The sequence below is a fragment of the Oncorhynchus clarkii genome, chromosome 9 (assembly GCF_045791955.1).
Source record: "Oncorhynchus clarkii lewisi isolate Uvic-CL-2024 chromosome 9, UVic_Ocla_1.0, whole genome shotgun sequence".
In the NCBI taxonomy this organism is placed as follows: Eukaryota; Metazoa; Chordata; class Actinopteri; order Salmoniformes; family Salmonidae; genus Oncorhynchus; species Oncorhynchus clarkii.
Window position 1 is genome coordinate 41,798,733 of NC_092155.1, and position 19,949 is coordinate 41,818,681.

The 19,949-nt window shown below is 43.6% G+C and overlaps 1 protein-coding gene across 1 annotated transcript in view; it reads right to left on the bottom strand.

Moving 5' to 3' along the window:
• Positions 1-19,949, bottom strand: part of LOC139417549 (piezo-type mechanosensitive ion channel component 2-like) — a 33,723-nt gene that overhangs the window by 3,296 nt on the left and 10,478 nt on the right. The window contains exons 15-45 of the mRNA XM_071166791.1: positions 19,653-19,834; positions 18,088-18,236; positions 17,417-17,584; positions 16,938-16,979; positions 16,621-16,653; positions 16,340-16,464; positions 15,976-16,148; positions 15,616-15,792; positions 15,266-15,412; positions 14,798-14,998; positions 14,380-14,584; positions 9,939-10,040; positions 9,542-9,707; positions 9,113-9,356; positions 8,829-8,925; positions 8,558-8,717; positions 8,302-8,391; positions 8,113-8,195; positions 7,804-7,869; positions 7,388-7,500; positions 7,170-7,290; positions 7,014-7,085; positions 6,741-6,907; positions 6,380-6,579; positions 5,998-6,159; positions 1,713-1,985; positions 1,285-1,543; positions 994-1,182; positions 705-906; positions 427-559; positions 75-222 (exon numbers count right to left, since the gene is read on the bottom strand). Of these exons, the coding sequence (XP_071022892.1) occupies positions 75-222; positions 427-559; positions 705-906; positions 994-1,182; positions 1,285-1,543; positions 1,713-1,985; positions 5,998-6,159; positions 6,380-6,579; positions 6,741-6,907; positions 7,014-7,085; positions 7,170-7,290; positions 7,388-7,500; positions 7,804-7,869; positions 8,113-8,195; positions 8,302-8,391; positions 8,558-8,717; positions 8,829-8,925; positions 9,113-9,356; positions 9,542-9,707; positions 9,939-10,040; positions 14,380-14,584; positions 14,798-14,998; positions 15,266-15,412; positions 15,616-15,792; positions 15,976-16,148; positions 16,340-16,464; positions 16,621-16,653; positions 16,938-16,979; positions 17,417-17,584; positions 18,088-18,236; positions 19,653-19,834 (4,649 nt within the window). The remainder of the gene's footprint in view (positions 1-74; positions 223-426; positions 560-704; positions 907-993; positions 1,183-1,284; positions 1,544-1,712; positions 1,986-5,997; positions 6,160-6,379; positions 6,580-6,740; positions 6,908-7,013; positions 7,086-7,169; positions 7,291-7,387; positions 7,501-7,803; positions 7,870-8,112; positions 8,196-8,301; positions 8,392-8,557; positions 8,718-8,828; positions 8,926-9,112; positions 9,357-9,541; positions 9,708-9,938; positions 10,041-14,379; positions 14,585-14,797; positions 14,999-15,265; positions 15,413-15,615; positions 15,793-15,975; positions 16,149-16,339; positions 16,465-16,620; positions 16,654-16,937; positions 16,980-17,416; positions 17,585-18,087; positions 18,237-19,652; positions 19,835-19,949) is intronic.

The window sequence follows — 19,949 nt, forward strand, 5'->3', positions numbered from 1 at the left end:
TGAAAGAAATCCACTAGAAACAAATAGGCCTAATAGCTTTCCAAATAATTTTTTTGACTCAAACAGGCACTTACCCCAAACGCCCAGTATCCAAATATGATGACAATGAAGTTGACCACGTCAATCAGAAACATGAGAGCGTAGACGTCACACACCGGGCTGCACTCTGGGTGAATTATGTCATAGAAGAACTGCCTGATGGGTAGGTATATATGCAGGGCACTGCGAAGACAAAAGACGACCATGGCTGAAAATATTCTTTCATTTTTAAACCAAAAAAATCGTCACTTAAAGATGCATTCATGTCCAGTCAAAAGTGCTGCCGCCTGAACTTGTTGTTGCCATTTATCACTGGAGATGTGTAATTAAAGTATCAGAACACACCGACAACACATATCAGTACATGATAGTGCACTAAATGCTCACACTTCAATGATAGCAGCTTTAGCCTCCAGCATCCTTTCTCTAATCAGCTTTTTGATGCTCTCCTTCCTGGTCAGGGGAACTTTATTGTGGTGCCTCTTCTTCTTGGAGTGGCGCTTTGTGAGCAAAATATCACCTGCAAGAATATCCCATCCACATCAAGAGACGGTCGTAGTTTCAGGTTGGATAACGTTTCACATCTGTCACCATTTCAACTTCAGTACGCTTTCAAACAAATGAGATGTTTTCAGCACTATGCTTATGCTGCTGAATGTATGTACCGTTTGTCTCAGTGGAGTTGGCTTTTCCACATCTGCAAAACAAGGACGCAGTCGAGGCCTGGAGAGGGAGGCAGGGCAGTCTTCGCTTCGGCTCGTCCCCTTTTTTTTCTCCTCCACTCATCTTAATCTTCTCCGTCTTCTTCTTTAACTTCTTGAAGAAGTCCGGCATCTCCACCTCTTTGTTATCCCAAAGACCGTGGCACTACGGAGAGAAGAAGAACGTTTTGAGAAGTTGTGCTTTAGTATACCCTGTATGATGTAACACAGAAACCACCATTCCCGCCAGTACCTTCAGAATGGAGCGATGGAAGAACAGAGCCAGCATTTGTATCAAGTCAAAGAGAACATAGCCATATTTCTTCTCTACCCCAATGATGTTGGGCAGAGCAAAGGGCCGGTCTGCATTGATGCCTCGGTAGACCGAGGTGGTCCAGGGGAAAAAGCCAAACTGGAAAAAATACTTGACCACCACAATCAGCTGGAAGAGATAGGAATCATCAATCAACCCTCCATCTAACCAATCAATCAACCAACCAGCCAATCAACATGTCTCTCCGTTGGGGGTGCCTGCTGTGCCTACCTCTGTGTAGATGATGGCAGTCATCCAGAAGCGCTTGGTTGGGCGAGGCACAGACAGCATGGCCCAGAGGAAGATGAGGATAGGCAGGATCAGGCTGAGCAGGGAGGCAGACACCATGTGGTTCAGGATGATCACAAAGTAGCACAGCATCTCTGACTTCGACACCATGGTGTTGTACAGGGCAAACACCAGTCTCAGGTGCCTCGGGAGAGACTGGAAAAACTTATCAGACTCTTCAATTTCATCGTCTTCAAACATGCTGCAATAGAGGGCAAAAACAGTATGTGAGTATCCTGAAGTGTAAATTAAATATGTGATACTCAACTTTAATTTACTACGAGGTAATGTGACACAACTGAGTGGTTCCACTTGACTATACCACAATTGTAACCAGAAAAACCACAAAGTCCCAATCTCCCATGACTGACTTGTTGAGCAGCAGCTCACTAGCCGTGAGGTTCCTGGTCTCACTCAGAGGCCGGGGGGAGTCTGGGAAATCGTCGCACTTCTCATTACACTCCAGATAGTCCAGGGAGATAAATCCCGAAAACATCACAGCTTTTTCCCTCTCTTCCTCTTCTTCCTCCCTCCATTCCTCTTTCTCCATTCTATACTCCTCCTCCGCTGTAGACTCCCCCTCCTTTTTACATGCATCCTCTCCTTCACGGTCCTCCTTATCAGGAACAGTATCATCATGGCTGCTGAAAAATGTAATTATAGAAAGTAATAAGATGGAGTCAAAGACATTATTAAGATAGAAGAGTTTATAGAGGTGTATAGAGAGTGAGTAAATATGAAACAATATATACAGTAAGTCTGGTATACAGAGTAGAGAAAAACCATAAGTGCCTAAGTGAAGTCACCACTTAGATAATTCATTTGATGACACAGTAGTAGCAATACAAGGATATTGCAAGGCAGGATCTATAGAAAGACAGGAATACTTATGGGGGAGTTGTTGCTGTATATATTCAGAACCATATCCCTGTAATGCTTAGAGAAGATCTTATGTCAAGTGTTATTGAGGTGTTGTGGTTGCAGGTTCACTTGGCACATCTGGGGCCTTTTCTTTTGGGGTGTTGCTATAGGCCACCAAGTGCTAACAATCAGTATTGAAATAATATGTGTGAAATGCTTAATAGTGTATGTGATGTAAACAGAGAGGTCTACTTTCTTGGGAACCTGAATATTGACTGGTTTTTATCCAGCTGTCTGCTCAAGAGGAAGCTTATCACTGTAACCAGTGCCTGTAATCTGGTTCAGGTTATTAATCAACCTACCAGGGTGTTTACAAACACTACAGGAACAGGATCATCCACATGTATTGATCCCAGTTTTGCTAATACTGTAGAACTTTGTTCTGAAGCTGTATTACTACCCATTGGATGCAGTGATCGCAATATTGTGGCTACATCCTGTTAGAACTGTTAAGGCTCCATGGGTTGATGAGGAATTCAAAAACTGTATGGTTGAAAGAGATGGGGCAAAAGGAGTGGCTCATAAGTCTGGCAGCACATCTGACTGGCTGACTTACAGCAGGTTGAGAAATTATGTGACTAAACTCAACAAAAAGAAGAAGAAACTGTATTATGAAGCCAAGATCAATGATATAAAGAATGATGGAAAAAAACTGGAGTACTTTAACTGAAATGATGGGCAGAAAGATGGCTTATTAGTCACAAAACCATTTGATGTTGCCAATTATTTGAATGATTATTTAACTGGCACCCAAGTGGCACAGCGGTCTAAGGCACTGCATCTCAGTGCTAGAGGTGCCACTACAGACCCTGGTTCGATTCCAGGCTGTATCCCAACCGACCGTGATTGGGAGTCCCATAGGGCAGCGCACAATTGGCCCAGCTTTGTCCGGGTTGGGCCGGGGTAGGCCGTCATTGTAAATAAGAATTTGTTCTTAACTGACTTGCCTAGTTAAATAAAGGTAAAATGTGGGCAAACTGTGCAGGAAATGCAAACAATGAACAGTCAGCCATCGTTCTTATGCATAAAAAAGTTGAAAACTGTTTGTGTGGGAGAGGTGAAAAGTATTATTATCGATCAATAATGACAAACCTCCTGGCATTGACAACTTAGATAGAAAGCTACTGAGGATGGCAGCTGACTCTATAGCCACTCCTATACAGCGAGGGAAAAAAGTATTCGATCCCCTGCTGATTTTGTACGTTTGCCGACTGACAAAGAAATGATCAGTCTATAATTTTAATGGTAGGTTTATTTGAACAGTGAGAGACAGAATAACAACAAAAAAATCCAGAAAAACGCATGTCAAAAATGTTATAAATTGATTTGCATTTGAATGAGGGAAATAAGTATTTGACCCCCTCTCAATCAGAAAGATTTCTGGCTCCCAGGTGTCTTTTATACAGGTAATGAGCTGAGATTAGGAGCACACTCTTAAAGGGAGTGCTCCTAATCTCAATTTGTTACCTGTATAAAAGACACCTGTCCACAGAAGCAATCAATCAATCAGATTCCAAACTCTCCACCATGGCCAAGACCAAAGAGCTTTCCAAGGATGTCAGGGACAAGATTGTAGACCTACACAAGGCTGGAATGGGTTACAAGACCATCGCCAAGCAGCTTGGTGAGAAGGTGACAACAGTTGGTACGATTATTCGCAAATGGAAGAAACACAAAAGAACTGTCAATTTCCCTCGGCCTGGGGCTCCATGCAAGATCTCATCCCGTGGAGTTGCAATGATCATGAGAATGGTGAGGAATCAGCCCAGAACTACACGGAAGGATTTTGTCAATGATCTCAAGGCAGCTGGGACCATAGTCACCAAGAAAGCAATTGGTAACACACTACTCCGTGAAGGACGATGGTGGCAGGTGTGCGTAATGATTAGACAACTGCCGACAAAGCGCCAGAGAGGAGGAGCGGGAGTAGACATGACACTAATGAAGTCACTGAAACCCTTAAAGAATTGCAGTCTATTTTTGGAATGGGTGGCCAGTAATAAACTGGTCCAGAACATCTCTAAAACTTAGAGCATTGTATTTGGTACAAATCATTCCCTAAGTTCTAGACCTCAGCTGAATCTGGTAATGAATGGTGTGGCTGTTGAACAAGTTGAGGAGACTAAATTACTTGGTGTTACCTTAGATTGTAAACTTTCATGGTCAAAACATATAGATTCAATGGTTGTAAAGATGGGGAGGTCTGTCCATAACAAAGAGATGGTTGCAAAGATGGGGAGGTCTGTCTGTAATAAATAGATGCTCTGCTTTTTTGGCACCCCACTCCACAAATCAAGTCCTGCAGGCTCTAGTTGTATCTTATCTTGATACAGTCATATGGTCAAGTGCTGTAAAGAAAGATCTAGAAAAGCTGCAGTTGGCCCAGAACAGAGTGGCACCTTTTACTCATCATTGTATTAAAACTATGCATGCCAGTCTCTCTTGGCTCTCTTCATTGTATTAAAACTATGCATGCCAGTCTCTTGGCTCTCTTCATTGTATTAAAACTATGCATGCCAGTCTCTCTTGGCTCTCTTCATTGTATTAAAACTATGCATGCCAGTCTCTCTTGGCTCTCTTCATTGTATTACAACTATGCATGCCAGTCTCTTGGCTCTCTTCATTGTATTAAAACTATGCATGCCAGTCTCTTGGCTCTCTTCATTGTATTACAACTATGCATGCCAGTCTCTTGGCTCTCTTCATTGTATTACAACTATGCATGCCAGTCTCTCTTGGCTCTCTTCATTGTATTAAAACTATGCATGCCAGTCTCTCTTGGCTCTCTTCATTGTATTAAAACTATGCATGCCAGTCTCTCTTGGCTCTCTTCATTGTATTAAAACTATGCATGCCAGTCTCTCTTGGCTCTCTTCATTGTATTAAAACTATGCATGCCAGTCTCTCTTGGCTCTCTTCATTGTATTAAAACTATGCATGCCAGTCTCTCTTGGCTCTCTTCATTGTATTACAACTATGCATGCCAGTCTCTTGGCTCTCTTCATTGTATTAAAACTATGCATGCCAGTCTCTCTTGGCTCTCTTCGTTGTATTAAAACTATGCATGCCAGTCTCTCTTGGCTCTCTTCATTGTATTAAAACTATGCATGCCAGTCTCTCTTGGCTCTCTTCATTGTATTAAAACTATGCATGCCAGTCTCTTGGCTCTCTTCATTGTATTAAAACTATGCATGCCAGTCTCTCTTGGCTAAGAGTTGAGGAAAAACTAATTATGTCACTTATTGTTTTTATAAGAAACATTAATGTGTTGGAAATTGCTAGTTGTTTGCATAGTCAACTTACACACAGCACTGACACACACACTTACCCCACCAGACATGCCACCAGGGGTCTTTTCACAGTCCCTGGGTCCAGAACAAATTCCAGGAAACGTACAGTATTATACAGAGCCATGAGTGCATGGAACTCCGTTCCATCTAATATAGCGCAAGTGAACAACAAACCTGTTTTTAAAAACAAATAGACCAACACCACATGGGCACAACGCCTCTCCACCATGTGACCTACTTGTTGTGTGTATGTACTGACGTGTATGTGTAACTGATAGATGCACACACACACGACATGTTAATGCTTTTAAATGTAGATAAATTGTAAATGATTTTGTCTGTAATGATTTTTTCGTTATGTGTTGGACCACAGTAAGACTAGCCGTCGACCATTGGCGCCGGCTAATGGGGATCTTAATAAATAAAACAACAACAAAAACATCACCTTGGTGGAGGGACTTCGCTGTCAAATGAGCCAAGGTCCAGGTTGGCAGTTTTCAGTAGTTTCCGTCTGAGTTGCTCGGCAGTTGGCTGGAGTAGAGGAGGGTCATCCAGCTCATCCAGAGTGGGCTGTCGAGACCCCAGCAGGGTCTCGTCGGTCACGCAGCTAAGACATGACGACAGGGAAACATGGTGGCCATCCTATTCTTACGAGGCCATTTATAAATCCTCCATATAGGAGGTTATAATGCAGAATAACATAGTAATAGAAAATACTACTCCATCATTCATTCAAAAGTAATCCGTTCTGTATAACACATGACGTCTACGTACGGAATAGAAACGAATTCACTAATCATGACTATAGGTGTTACATCAATGCAGACCTGGACAAGCTGCTACCCCAGGAGATTTTGGAATGGGTGTGTTTCAGCTTTGAGTAACCTCGCGGTGATGAGGGTACAGGTGGTGGGGAGGAGATGGGGAGAACTATGTCATCTTGGTCTTCCAGCGAGGCCAGAGTGCTCTGCCTAGACATCCAGTTCTCATAGAAGCGCGTCACGCTCTCCTGTGACACTTCTTTCCCCTGTCGAAGGCACAGGGGAAAAGATACAAGTAAAATACTATCCTCACTGCAGGCAGGACATCATTAAAACAGAGTTCAATTGAGTGAAGTCAAATGGAAGTATCCCCTGCAATACACAAAAAGCATCTTGGAGAGTTAGAGTGGATGAATGTTTCACACACCTTTTTCTGTTGCTGGCCGAGAAGAGCCCTCTCAAAACGCAGCACTTTGGTGATGTCCTGGTTATCTTTGCAGAAAGAGTTAAGGCCCTCAGTGACGTCATCCAAAAGGGAGAGGATGAACACCCATAGAAACTTGAGTGAGTAGATGATCCTCTGAAATAGGTTATCTGTGAGAGGACAGAGTCGTTAGAAACCTATCAAGTTAGGAGCAGTGCAAGGACTTAGTTAGTCTACTGTATATCCACGAAGGGTCTGTGGAGGTGGAATGTTTACCTTTCTCCTCCTCTTCATCGCTCTCTTCCACCTCCAACTCGTCCGACTCGTGAGACTCGGCTCTCTCAATGCCTTGGATCAGACAACGACACAAAATAATACACTACCTATGACAACATTATGCAAACAGCCCCATGCAAACGAGCCCATCTTTACCTTGCTGTCTTTGCAGCTCTCTCTTTGCCCTCCTCTTCTCCTCATTTTTCATCTTGTTTTCTTCTTTTTTGTGCAAATCCAGGGCTGCTTTGGAGCTTGTGGCCCATGCCTCATAGGCTATCTGTGGAGAAAGGAGGCACACAGTTTGACATCACATTCAAAAACATCCACACATACTAATTTACTAGTCTTTATAGTTTGTCTTTTATGGCCCTCGCCTGAAAAGAAGATTTCTTCTTTAGTGGAGCCTCTTCCTCTTTCTTTTCCTGGACTTCCTCCTCTTCCTCTTCACTGTCACTCTCAAAAAGATGGTAGCCACAGTTGTTCTCAACTGAGGGGAAACGACAGAAGTGTCAGACAACAAAGACAAACTCCTACTTATACATCCTACTTTATACTGTTGCAGTATATAAATGGTTTTGATTACTTGAATCAAAAAGTGAGTATTTATAATGAGATGAAATTAAACCATATCCCATTATATACACACGAGGATTCAGCACCCGATCTAATAAGGTGAAATCAAGCACATTGTTTATCTTTTCAAGCCATATCCATCCCATTTCCCCATTCAAGGTTCTTTCTGTAACTGACAAAATCGGAATTATGTTAGTTAGATTTATGGAACACTTACCGCCAGGCCGAGAGACCCATGGTTTCCACCATTTCCCCTGATCGTTCCCAGCCTTCTCACTCTCACCTGGAAAACATGTTCACCCATTCATCCTGACATCATAAATGTATCCGTTCATTCAGTGAGAATGACAAGAATAATGATCATGATGAGTTGAGTCTCCCACCACCTTAAAATGATGTAAAGCAATTTGAGCACCAACTCTAGTAGGGGGAAATACAAAGATCCGGTCAAAGAGTATATGTTTAAGAACTGACCCTCCGTCAGTGGTTAAGGACAACTTCCACTAGCTAGCCCCATGAGGCTCACCCTTTGGCACTATATCAGCAGGGGGTGTTGCTGCATCTCCCTGGCCAGGCTTACTCTTATGTTTGGATTTGATCTTCTCCATCCTAGAGGAAGGAATCAACACAGTGAATTCAAACAATGCAACAGTAGCAAACCCATTAGACTGGGAACTAAATGAGAACAAACAAACTGCTGTGGAATAAGTCTTACTGCTTCTTCAGGGACGCCACAGACTTCCTCTCCATCTCCAGTCTGGCAGCAACCAGTTTCTTCACCTTGGCTTCAAAGAGCTCAGCACCCCTTGAAATATGAGAGACAAACAACCTATGAAGTCCTACTTTCAGTTGGTACCATTCCATAGATAAACATGACTATTTCCAATAGTACCAAAGTATTCTAAAAACATCTAAAAATCATTGATAGGGAAGTGGTCAGTAACTAAATGATGATGATTGTTATTATTAACCTGGAGGCCAGGATCTTGGATGCCCTGAGGTCAGACACCACATACAGGAAGTAGTAGCTGAGGAAAACCCTTCTCTGAGCCAAGAGCACGGTGAAGCAGATCGCATCCCACACAATGCCCGCCTCCCCCTCCGGCAGCTCACACTCATCATCAGGAGCAGCTGGGAACACACACACATATATATATATACACAACTGAGAAGATGTGCGCACGTGCACACACACACACACACACACAGAGTGTGTTAATCGGTATTATCAGTCACACTTACAGACATCATAGCCTTTGACTGTACAGACCATGCTGAAGGCCTGAATGAGCCAGCAGCCATTCTTCAACAGGCTGTCCAGATAAGCACACGAGCCAAGCTGTGGACACACATACAGCAAGACAGATAGCACAGAGGAGAGAGAAGACTAGACTTGAGACAGTGAGTTTGTGAAGTTTGTGAAGCACTAACACAGAACAGGCAGTTAGCACTGACAAGTGATTAAAATCGACTGGGTTACTAGCATAGGCTATCCTAGGCAATTAATAATTAGTTAGTTAACGTACCGATAGCAGGTTCTTCATGCCAATGACGAAGCAAGTGTATCCAATGAGGCAGTCCCAGAGCCTGAGGATGTATCGTACGGGCTTCATTAGCAAGCTTCCTCCAAACAGCATGAAGTAGAAGCAGGCTACCAGGTAGCCTAGGCAGAAGATGTTGATGCGGGTGGTGCCCGTGATGAAGATGAGGCACAGCACTAGCCAGAAGAAGTAGCTGAACACAAACACTTTGGCGATGTCCAAGTAGGACCTGAGGTAAGGAGAGACACATACATATCCATATAACCATATGAGTAGGTCCAAGATTTTTTTTCCAGACCATGTGACCTGACTGGAAAAAAAAACCCTAGTTGAAAATTCAAAGTTTTCCTAATCAGGCCACGTTTCACGAAAGCAGTTGTCTAAAACCCACGCTAGCGAAGAGAGCCCTCTGACCTGCATTGGAGGAAGTTGTTGACGGGAATGTACTGGTTGAAGGAACGCGGGTCCAGGCTGCGGCTGATCTCCACGTTCTCCCCTGCCATGAGGCGCACGGCAGCCCGGTTCTCCTCCTCAAACACCTGCCACTGCAGCGTGGAGCACAGCAGCAGGAGGTGGTCGTCTGGACACACAGCAAAACAAAATGGCTGCCTTGTTCACTTATGTAGGAGTTACAGATTGATGGTGTATGAAGGTATTTACAGTACACACTATATGTAGTAGACAATGGCCTGAATCCTTGAGATATGCATGTAACTCATACTTCCACGTAAATCAAGAATGAATGCCAATGTGAGATTTCCCCACAATTTGTGAATTTGGAAATGGCTGGGATGAACATAAAGAGACTCACAGAGGATGAAGGAAGGGGAGGGACGCATGGCAAAGTCAGGCAGGTAAAGCCACTTGATGAGGTTGGAGGTCAAAGCCTGACTGGAGGTCCTCCATGGATAATCTGACAGAGAGAAGAGAAGAGAAGATTGAGATGTTATGCTGGACAAAAATATAAACGCAACATGTAAAGTGTTGGTCCAATGTTTCATGAGATGAAATAAAAGATCACAGAAATGTTCCATAAGCACAAAAAGCTTATTTCTCTAAAATGTTGGGCACACATTTATTTGCATCCCTGTTAGTGAGCATTTCTCTTTTGCCAAGATAATCCATCCACCTGACAGGTGTGGCATATCAAGATGCTGATTAAACGGCAGGATCATTACACAGGTTCACCTTGTACTTGGGAAAATAAAAGGCCACTAAAATGTGCAGTTTTGTCATACGACACAATGCCACAAATGTCTCAAGCTTTGAGGGTGCGGGCAATTGGCATGCTGACTGCAGGAATGTCCACCAGAGCTGTTGACAGATAAGTTCATGTTAATTATCTACCATTAGCCGCCTCCAATGTCGTTTTACAGAATTTGGTAGTACATCCAACCGGCCTCACAACCACAGACAGCGTGTATGGCATTGTGTGGGCAAGCAGTTTGCTGATGTCAACTTTGTGAACTGAGTGCCCCATGGTGACTGTGGGATTATGATATGGGCAGGCATAAACTACGGACAACAAACACAATTGCATTTTATCGATGGCAATTTGAATGCCCCATGGTGACGAGTTCCTGAGGCTCATTGTTGGGCCATTCATCCACCGCCATCACCTCGTGTTTTAACATAATAATTTATGGCCCCATGTGACCTATACACAATTCCTGGAAGCTGAAAATGTCCCAGTTCTATCATGGCCTGCATACTCACCTGACATGTCACCCATTGATCATGTTTGGGATGCTCTGGATCGATGTGTACGACAGCATGTTTCAGTTCAAGCCAATATCCAGCAACTTCGCACAGCCATGGAAGAAGAGTGGTACAACATTCCACAGGCCACAATCAACAGCCTGATCAACTCAATGTGAAGGAGATGAGGCAAATGGTGGTCACACCAGATACTGACTGGTTTTCTGATTCACACCCCTACCTTTTTTTTAAGGTATCTGTGACCGACAGATGCATGTACAGTGCATTGCGAAAGTATTCGGCCCCCTTGAACTTTGCAACCTTTTGCCACATTTCAGGCGTCAAACATAAAGATATAAAACTGTATTTTTTTGTGAAGAATCAACAACAAGTGGGACACAATCATGAAGTGGAACGACATTTATTGGATATTTCAAACTTTTTAACAAATCAAAAACTGAAAAATTGGGCGTGCAAAATTATTCAGCCCCCTTAAGTTAATACTTTGTAGCGCCACCTTTTGCTGCGATTACAGCTGTAAGTCGCTTGGGGTATGTCTCTATCAGTTTTGCACATCGAGAGACTGACATTTTTTCCCATTCCTCCTTGCAAAACAGCTCGAGCTCAGTGAGGTTGGATGGAGAGCATTTGTGAACAGCAGTTTTCAGTTCTTTCCACAGATTCTCGATTGGATTCAGGTCTGGACTTTGACTTGGCCATTCTAACACCTGGATATGTTTATTTTTGAACCATTCCATTGTAGATTTTGCTTTATGTTTTGGATCATTGTCTTGTTGGAAGACAAATCTCCGTCCCAGTCTCAGGTCTTTTGCAGACACCATCAGGTTTTCTTCCAGAATGGTCCTGTATTTGGCTCCATCCATCTTCCCATCAATTTTAACCATCTTCCCTGTCCCTGCTGAAGAAAAGCAGGGATGACCATGATGCTGCCACCACCATGTTTGACAGTGGGGATGGTGTGTTCAGGGTGATGAGCTGTGTTGCTTTTACGCCAAACATAACGTCTTGCATTGTTGCCAAAAAGTTCAATTTTGGTTTCATCTGACCAGAGCACCTTCTTCCACATGTTTGGTGTGTCTCCCAGGTGGCTTGTGGCAAACTTTAAACAACACTTTTTATGGATATCTTTAAGAAATTGCTTTCTTCTTGCCACTCTTCCATAAAGGCCAGATTTGTGCAATATACGACTGATTGTTGTCCTATGGACAGAGTCTCCCACCTCAGCTGTAGATCTCTGCAGTTCATCCAGAGTGATCATGGGCCTCTTGGCTGCATCAGTCTTCTCCTTGTATGAGCTGAAAGTTTAGAGGGACGGCCAGGTCTTGGTAGATTTGCAGTGGTCTGATACTCCTTCCATTTCAATATTATCGCTTGCACAGTGCTCCTTGGGATGTTTAAAGCTTGGGAAATCCGGCTTTAAACTTCTTCACAACAGTATCTCGGACCTGCCTGGTGTGTTCCTTGTTCTTCATGATGCTCTCTGCGCTTTTAAAGGACCTCTGAGACTATCACAGTGCAGGTGCATTTATACGGAGACTTGATTACACACAGGTGGATTGTATTTATCATCATTAGTCATTTAGGTCAACATTGGATCATTCAGAGATCCTCACTGAACTTCTGGAGAGAGTTTGCTGCACTGAAAGTAAAGGGTCTGAATAATTTTGCACGCCCAATTTTTCAGTTTTTGATTTGTTAAAAAAGTTTGAAATATCCAATAAATGTCGTTCCACTTCATGATTGTGTCCCACTTGTTGTTGATTCTTCACAAAAAATACAGTTTTATATCTTTATGTTTGAAGCCTGAAATGTGGCAAAAGGTCGCAAAGTTCAAGGGGGCCGAATACTTTCGCAATGCACTGTATGTATTGCCAGTCATGTGAAATCCATAGATTAGGGCCTAAGGGATTTATTTAAATTGACTGATTTCGTTATATGAACTATAACTCATTAAAATCTTTGAAATTGTTGCATGTTGCATTTATATTTTTGTTCCATAAGGAGTTTCAGAGTAGGAATGCTGATCTAGGATAAGTTTAGTATTTTAGATCATAATGAATAAGATTGTATGGACAGATCCTAGATCAAAACTCCTACCCTAAGTCACTTTGTAGATACTGGCCCCGAAAGTTACTCTGGTTTAAGGCCTATGTAATATGCAATCGTGTGTGAGAGAAAAATTGCAAGATTATGTTATAATACTTTATTGCATCAAATGGTTGTTTTATGCAACATAATAGGGTTCTTATTACTCTATTGTGACTGTGTGAACTGAAAGTGGGCCTCCGCGAGATAACACTGACAGGAGATTTACGATGTCTTTGGGGATACCGCATTCCAGAGCATGAGTTAATGTTTCTGTTCTATATGGTACCAGGGAGAGATGACCCCTGGGCCAGACCTTGGTCTCTACACAATGAGATACTGTCTGCTGTGAATTATTAGTAACTTTCACACAAATCTTAACCTTGTGACACATTCCATACATCTGTTGTTTGTCATGAACATCCAGGAGGATGGACTTTGCTATAAAATGCCGTGGCTCAAATCCGCTCGTTGAGTTCTCAGTGATCACTTCCAGGGGTGATTACCGACCAGCTCCATTACTGCCGTAATTAAATAACAAAGTTTGATTGTTTTGAAAAAAAAAATTATTACAATAATTCCACCACACGTGTTACTCAAATCCTAATCACACTTTAACTATGGTGAAGAAGACGGTTTCCACTAAGCGTTTACCGGATGTCTTTTTTTGCTCCTATTTGGACCAGGTGGTCTTTTTCAGGTCTTTTTTTTGGTGCAGCCTGGACCGGCCTTGATTTAAACGTCTACTGACATTGATTTTTGGTCCTGTCCGGACCGGATCAAATCTGAACCAATCACGGATGTCTATATTTGGTACCGATTTGACCTCTGTCTTTGCCAACAAAGGGTACATAACAAAGTATTGAGATAAACTTTTGTTATTGACCAAATAGTTATTTTTCACCATAATTTGCAAATAAATTCATAAAAAATCCTACAATGTGATTTTCTGGATTTTTTTTCTCATTTTGTCTGTCATAGTTGAAGTGTACCTATGATGAAAATTACAGGCCTCCCTCATCTTTTTAAGTGGGTGAACTTGTACAATTGGTGGCTGACTAAATACTTTTTTGCCCCACTGTAATTGTGATATAATGCGTACGTCTTTGAGAATGTATGTGCAGTTGAAATTTGTCCATAGAATCAATGACCGGAAATACAGATTTTCAACATCTGTAATTTATATTTTCAACGTCTGTAATTTATATTTTCAACGTCCCCATAAGATGTCTCTTTGACGTCCGTAAAATACTAATTTTCGATGTCCTGAAAAGACGTCTAGTCAACATCCATTTGCGACTTATTTTCGACGTCCGGGAAAATACGTATTTTCGCCGTACAAATTTTCGACGTCCGGAAAAATACATGTTCTAACCTTCCCTCAGCACCTGAAATGCATGTGATGTCAGCGTCATTTTGCCAGCGTCATTTAGCATATCTCTCCTTACCGACACAGAGAGCGGGAGGGATGCCGATACAGAGCAGGTACTGCAGCACCATGAGTCCTGCAGTGAAGCAGCAGTACTTAGGCCACACCTCCCCAATGGCCTTCCTGCGTCGTCGTGACAGAACGGCCATCAGGGCACAGGCGTGCAGCAGCGAGTAGAAATCCATCCGCTGGCCAATCACATTCACCGCCACCACAAAGCACACCTGAGGGACAGGAGGACCATCTCAAAGAGCTATACAACCACCGTGACGACACTACAAAAATTTAAACATATAGATTAACAGCAAAGACGACTATAGATAACTTCAGAAGCCGCATTTCAAATTAAAACACTGCAAAGGTCATACAAATCTCAAATGGAAATCAACCGTAAAAGAGGATATTGCAGCCCCAAGAATCGGTTGGAGCTACTCTACCTCCAGGCCAAACTTGTAGAAGAAGTAGTTGACGAAGTACTTGATGCAGGGCAGGATGCCATGGTCCAGGTGCTGGCGTGTGATGCCCTGGAAGATAATGCTGAAGGTGGGCACCTTGAGGTTGTTGTGAAGGCGGTAGTAGAGCTGGTGTCGAGAGACCGTCACCTCAAACACCAGCAGCCCCAGCACCGTCAGGTGGTTCTGACGTCAAAGAAAAACACAACCGAAGAACACTCAGACCACTGAACTATAGAACCACAGATCAATGAAGCTACCACACTAATAATAGAGAGGATATTAATTTACATGTGCCGTATTTACCGATATGCATGAATCTGTTATTAATATGCATATATCTCAAAATCTCTCTTTCAATTCATTTCATGATTATACAGTGCATGGCAGGATTGACAAATGACGTCGATATTACTGAATAACCACGGACACCGAGTAAGAAGCTTGTCTTACGCTGAGACAGGGCAGGATCCTGTCTTCACACTTGCGCAGGGCTCCACACCATATGGCTGGGTCAACAGGCTTCACATACAGCACAGACCTCCTCAGCAGCTCTGCCATGTTCCCCTCCAGCCCTGTCCCGTTAGCTGACACCAGGCTCTGACACACAGAGACACATACTACTGTAAACGTAGATGGTCACACGTACGCAAGCATGGCACACGCACACACAGTCCATTGTATCTAAACGACGACATAATCCCCTTGGGAGCCAACCATGACTGAGTATATATTGCTGTGCCTGTGGAATAACTAGTGAATATTTGGTCAGTGTTTCGCATGCTAGTGGTAAGTGAACTCACGGCGGTGCAGTTGGAGGAGTACTCCAGAGGTTTGATGACCTTGAGCTGGTACAGCATCTTACACACCACCATGACACAGGCCCAGACCGAGGACACACTGGAGGCGATGGGGCGGAGCCGGGGGAAGGGCAGGGCGAAGGTCCACAGAACCAGGAACATGAAGTTCATCAGGGACACCTTGGGCACAAAGAAAAAAGAAAGAAAACAAACGTTTTGTGCAGACGCCCTGCCCTGCATAACATATTAGGTGGTGAAAATCAGGGCAGTGTAAATGCAGTAAATACAATATAGAAGGTGCTATAAATGGGGTCACGGTACAATGAGAATGTGGAGTTCAAGGGTCACATAAAGACATCTGACCTCTTGTAGGGACACCCAGATGATGCCAGTGGAAACAATCTTGAGGCTGTGAACCTCCAGCAGCCTCCAGCCCATCTCCTGAGCCCGCTGGAAGAGAGCCAGAGCCTGGAACAGCAGCAGGCTGGCCCGGTCCACAATCAACCCCCACTGGGTCAGACGCTCCTCTGGGGGAACTGGCAGACACAAAAAGGACATCAGACTCAAGGTCAGATATAAGGTCAGACATGAGATCTGAAATGCTGTGCTAGATTTCCCAGACTTTGGTTTATGTGGCGTGTTTTGCTTGTACTGTCGTTGTGCTGTTAAAATGTACTGTTCGTACAATAAATTCGAATCGGAATCTCAGCGTCTCAGTGGCACACACCTGTTCCCCACTGCTCCTCCTCAGGTTTCTCTGATGAGGCAGACAGTCCATCATTCTCCAACGTGTCCTGACTCCCCACACGTTCCGACTCCCCACTCGTCTGCTCGCTCTGCTCCTTCGCCATCCTACCAGAAAGAGGGCAGGCAAGTCCATCGTGGATGTAGTCATTTTAATACATTATACGGTATAACAACATTATATATATATATATATATATATATATGATGCAATACATGGTCTGTTTCATCCACGTAGAGGAAGAAAGTGTTTGACGAACGTACCGTTTCTGTAACTTTTCAACGTTTTCTTTCATTCTGAGGAAAAACAAACACCAGTTAAACACTGCACTTACAGTGGTAGAAATCCAATGACTCCGAATTCATGACGGACGGATGGAATGAAATGATATATCTGCACGCTCAAAGGGTGCTGCTTTCGCCGTATAACGGCGCCGACGTGTTATCATACCATGAGAGGAACCTATTTTTACACTCCTTGCTTTGCTTTTGCCTAACTGCGGTTGTTTAAGATGACTCAAACTCTGAGCAATCCACTGTGTGAAGCATGCCGTCCACGGAGACAAAAATACGGCTCTTACATGTCAGCTATCACATTGACGGAGTTCCTCAGCTCCTCCTCTCTGGGTGAAGAGATGGACAGAACGGATGAGACACAACAACATAGAGGAGATGGGTGGAGAATAACAGACAGCTTGTTTCCCCCCCCCCAAAAAAAGGAAAGAACACCCCAGCAAGTATTACGCCATTTTTTTGGGGACCAATCAGATCAAAATGTTCAATATCTCTCTGCAGCACAGGAGGTTGGTGGCGACTTAATTGGGGAGGACAAGCTCGTGCTAATGGCTGGAGCGGTTTGATACCGTTCCAGACATTACTATGAGCTGTCCTCCCCTCAGCAGCCTCCACCGCCATTGTACATATTTTTTTTGATTAAGAAAATGTATGTCTCTAAAAATACCAGTTGACACGAGAGAAACACTTCAATGGACTAATATTTCCCTCCTCCCTGATATAAAGCACATTATCCCAGTGGTTGCGATCAGGTAAGCTGTCCCACCTGGTTGGTCCGTGGTGGACAGGTACGTTGTCCAGGTTGGTGAGATCCAGGAAGTCCTGGTTGAAGTAGTGTAGCTGCAGGATGCAGGCCAATAGGAAGGCTGCAGGGAGGAGGATCCGAGCAAACAGCTCCACAGTATCATATTGTTCCAACCCGAGATCACGCAGACTAGAGGACAGAGCGGGACAGGGACAGCACTGAGCGAACAGACGTAGGATCTTCATTTTGAGCCAGTTTGCTACAGCAGCAAATGTGAATTCTTATGTGGATTATGTGGACACTTTTTGGTAGGGGTTGATACATTTTTCTTTAAAGTCAAGTCTGACAAACTTAAAATAATCCTTTTTAAAACTAAAAGTTTGCATTTCCTAAAGTGCAGGAAAAATCGCAGCAACAAAATAGTGATAAAATTAAGATCCTACTACATCTGTATAAGAATAACTCAGTCACAGTATGCAAAGACACTGTGAAACGCAAATGTTCCTTAGCCATGGACCACCAGGGAGAATTCTAGACATAGGGTATAAGATATGAGTAATTTTGCGCCAATGAATCAATCAATCAATTAACAATGTAGTACATCAAAGTCTTGGGATGACTACAACAATATGGAGGCATAAGCAGCATTGTGAATGTACAGGGTTGGCCACAGTGCCACCATGCCCACTCACCCTTCCTCAGACATGCCCATGATCTGTCTGAACAGGCCAGAGACAGTCTTGAACTGGTACATGTAGATGGCAATCAGGACCACCATGGAGTAGCCCACCACCACCGCCCAGAAGTACTTCAGCACTCGCCTCCACACGTCACAACGGATCTGAGGAATGGTAACATAGATCCCATGATGCTAATCAGGTCAAATCACTATGAAATGTGTCTAGTAACTGAGGGAAATCAGAGGGTTAGGTTGATCTTTATAAAATAACGTATTTTACTGTTAATATTGCTCCCCAGGATTTTTGGCATACCAATAATCAAAGACCAATGACCATAGCGAGCAATATTATTAACAGTAAAATATGTTACAAATTTCATATGACAACAGGCGACCACAAAACAAGTTACCTTTTCACAATCATCTATTTTTATTTAATCTTTATTTAGCTAGGCAAGTCAGTTAAGAACAAATTCTGATTTACAATGACAGCCTACACCGGCCGAACCCGGATGACACAATTGTGCGCCGCCCAACCACAGCCGGTCGTGACACAGCCTGGATTCCGAACCAGGGTGTCTGTGGTGACGCCTCAAGCACTGAGATGCAGTGCCTTAGACCGCTGCGCCACTCGGGAGCCCATCTATCATCAGTGTCTTGAAATGTTCATTTCAAATTCAACATTTGTTTACGCAAGAACACCTACGTCTTTTACTCAATTGCTGTTTATTTCCCCTCAGTCAGCCAGTGTGTGAAACAGCGGTGCTGCTGGCACTGATAAATGTCAGGTTCATATTGGCTTTCTGACAGTGTGCGTGCTGTGAGGTCGTAGCTCGGCCATTAGGTAAGTGGTCAGCGCTGAAAGGTCAGCGGAAATACCAGACGGGGAGGGAAACCAGGAAAATGGCCGCGGAAATGTTTTGTGTCTGTGTTTACGAGGTCGGATCAATATTCATAACGGAAGCTCTATTGATAAGAGTTTAGAGCCTTTGGCTGTTGTTGAGGTCTTGGCCGTAAGGCCGGGCGGTAAATGTGTCATACCGATAGTGAGGTCAGTGATAAGATAGTTGCATAGTCAGAGTCGGATTAATCTTTCGGGTAAACCCACTAATACAGCTATTTGAACGAAACTATTCCACAGCCACTATGATTGTTTGTTTGACACAATCGTATCTTTCACAGAGTACATTTGTTTCTCTCTCCCTTCCCTTCTGAAAAACATCCGACTGTTTATAATGTCTCGTATGTGTGATTTACCATGTGATTTACCGCGCACACTTTTATTCAGAGCGACTTACAGGAGCTAAGGGGTTAAGTTCCTTGCTCAAGGGCACAACGGCGGATGTATCACCTGTCGGCTCGGGGATTCGACCTTTCGGTTACGGGCCCAACGCTCTTAACTGCGAGCCTAACCGGCCACCCTGAGATGTGTGCAATCTGGAGGAGTTCAGTAATATCCGCTGTTCCCTGGAACATGGACAGTAAAGTTGTACTGTACATTGTATATCATGTGCAGCGTACACATCACCACTGACGTACACCACAACACTATCTAGGAGTCATATATATGAGGCCCACCTGGTAGAGGACGACACAGAAGAGGAACAGCACGATGTAGAGGATCTTGTAGACCATCACCTTCCCGGAGAAGCTGACCACAAAGAACATGGAGCAGCAGAACAGGATCCAGTACTTCACCAGGTTTCCTTTGACCGCTGAACCCAGCATCTCCATTATGGGAGAGGTTTCACCTTCCTCCGCTGAGGGAGAGGAGGAGCACAATGTAGAACATGTCACCGTACCTGGGCCAAGGTTCAAACACCTATGAGTTAGAGAGCACTGTTAAGTGAAGCTTGTTATAAACACCTAGGAATA